The 557-nt window shown below is 60.7% G+C and overlaps 1 protein-coding gene across 1 annotated transcript in view; it reads right to left on the minus strand.

The window, feature by feature from the left end:
• Positions 1-113, minus strand: part of LOC104296026 (alpha-sarcoglycan-like) — a gene marked incomplete at its 5' end in the record, with an annotated part of 4,381 nt that extends 4,268 nt beyond the window's left edge. The window contains one exon of the mRNA XM_009895848.1: positions 9-113. Within this exon, the coding sequence (XP_009894150.1) occupies positions 9-113 (105 nt within the window). The remainder of the gene's footprint in view (positions 1-8) is intronic.
• Between the last annotated feature and the right edge of the window lie 444 nt (positions 114-557).

The following is a 557-nucleotide window of genomic DNA, read 5'->3' on the forward strand; positions in this document are numbered from 1 at the left end:
GGCCACGCCGTAGGGGTAGCCGGGCTGGGGGGGGTCGCGCTGGATGTACCGCAGCCACTGCGGGAGGTCAGGGTGGTCCCGGAGGTGGGCTTGGAAGGTGATGGGGGAGGCTGCTGGGCACCGGGACACACGGACAGAAGGTGAGAGACACAGACATGGGGACACACGTGCCACCAGGCTGTGCCATGGGGCGGATACCCACCACCCTGCAAACCCTTCCCCGTCCAACTGGTCCCAACAAGGAAGCATGACTGGTCTGTGCCTCGGGGGGGGGGGAGGGGTCTTGCTGCCTTTTTTGAGCTGGATGACCCCAAATGGAGGTGACCCCCAACACCTCAGTGGTGGAGGAGGGATGAAGGGATGGAGGGATGCATGGATGGAAGGGTACAGGTCTGGATGGATGGGGGGATGGATGGATAGATGGATGCATGGATAGAAGTGTACAGGTTTGGATGGATGGATGGATGCATGGATGGATGGATGGAGGGATGCATGCATGGGTGCATGGATGGAAGGGTACAGGTCTGGATGGATGGAGGGAGGGATGGATGGATGAA

The sequence above is a fragment of the Charadrius vociferus genome, unplaced genomic scaffold (assembly GCF_000708025.1).
Source record: "Charadrius vociferus isolate BGI_N301 unplaced genomic scaffold, ASM70802v2 scaffold3162, whole genome shotgun sequence".
Classification (NCBI taxonomy): domain Eukaryota; kingdom Metazoa; phylum Chordata; class Aves; order Charadriiformes; family Charadriidae; genus Charadrius; species Charadrius vociferus.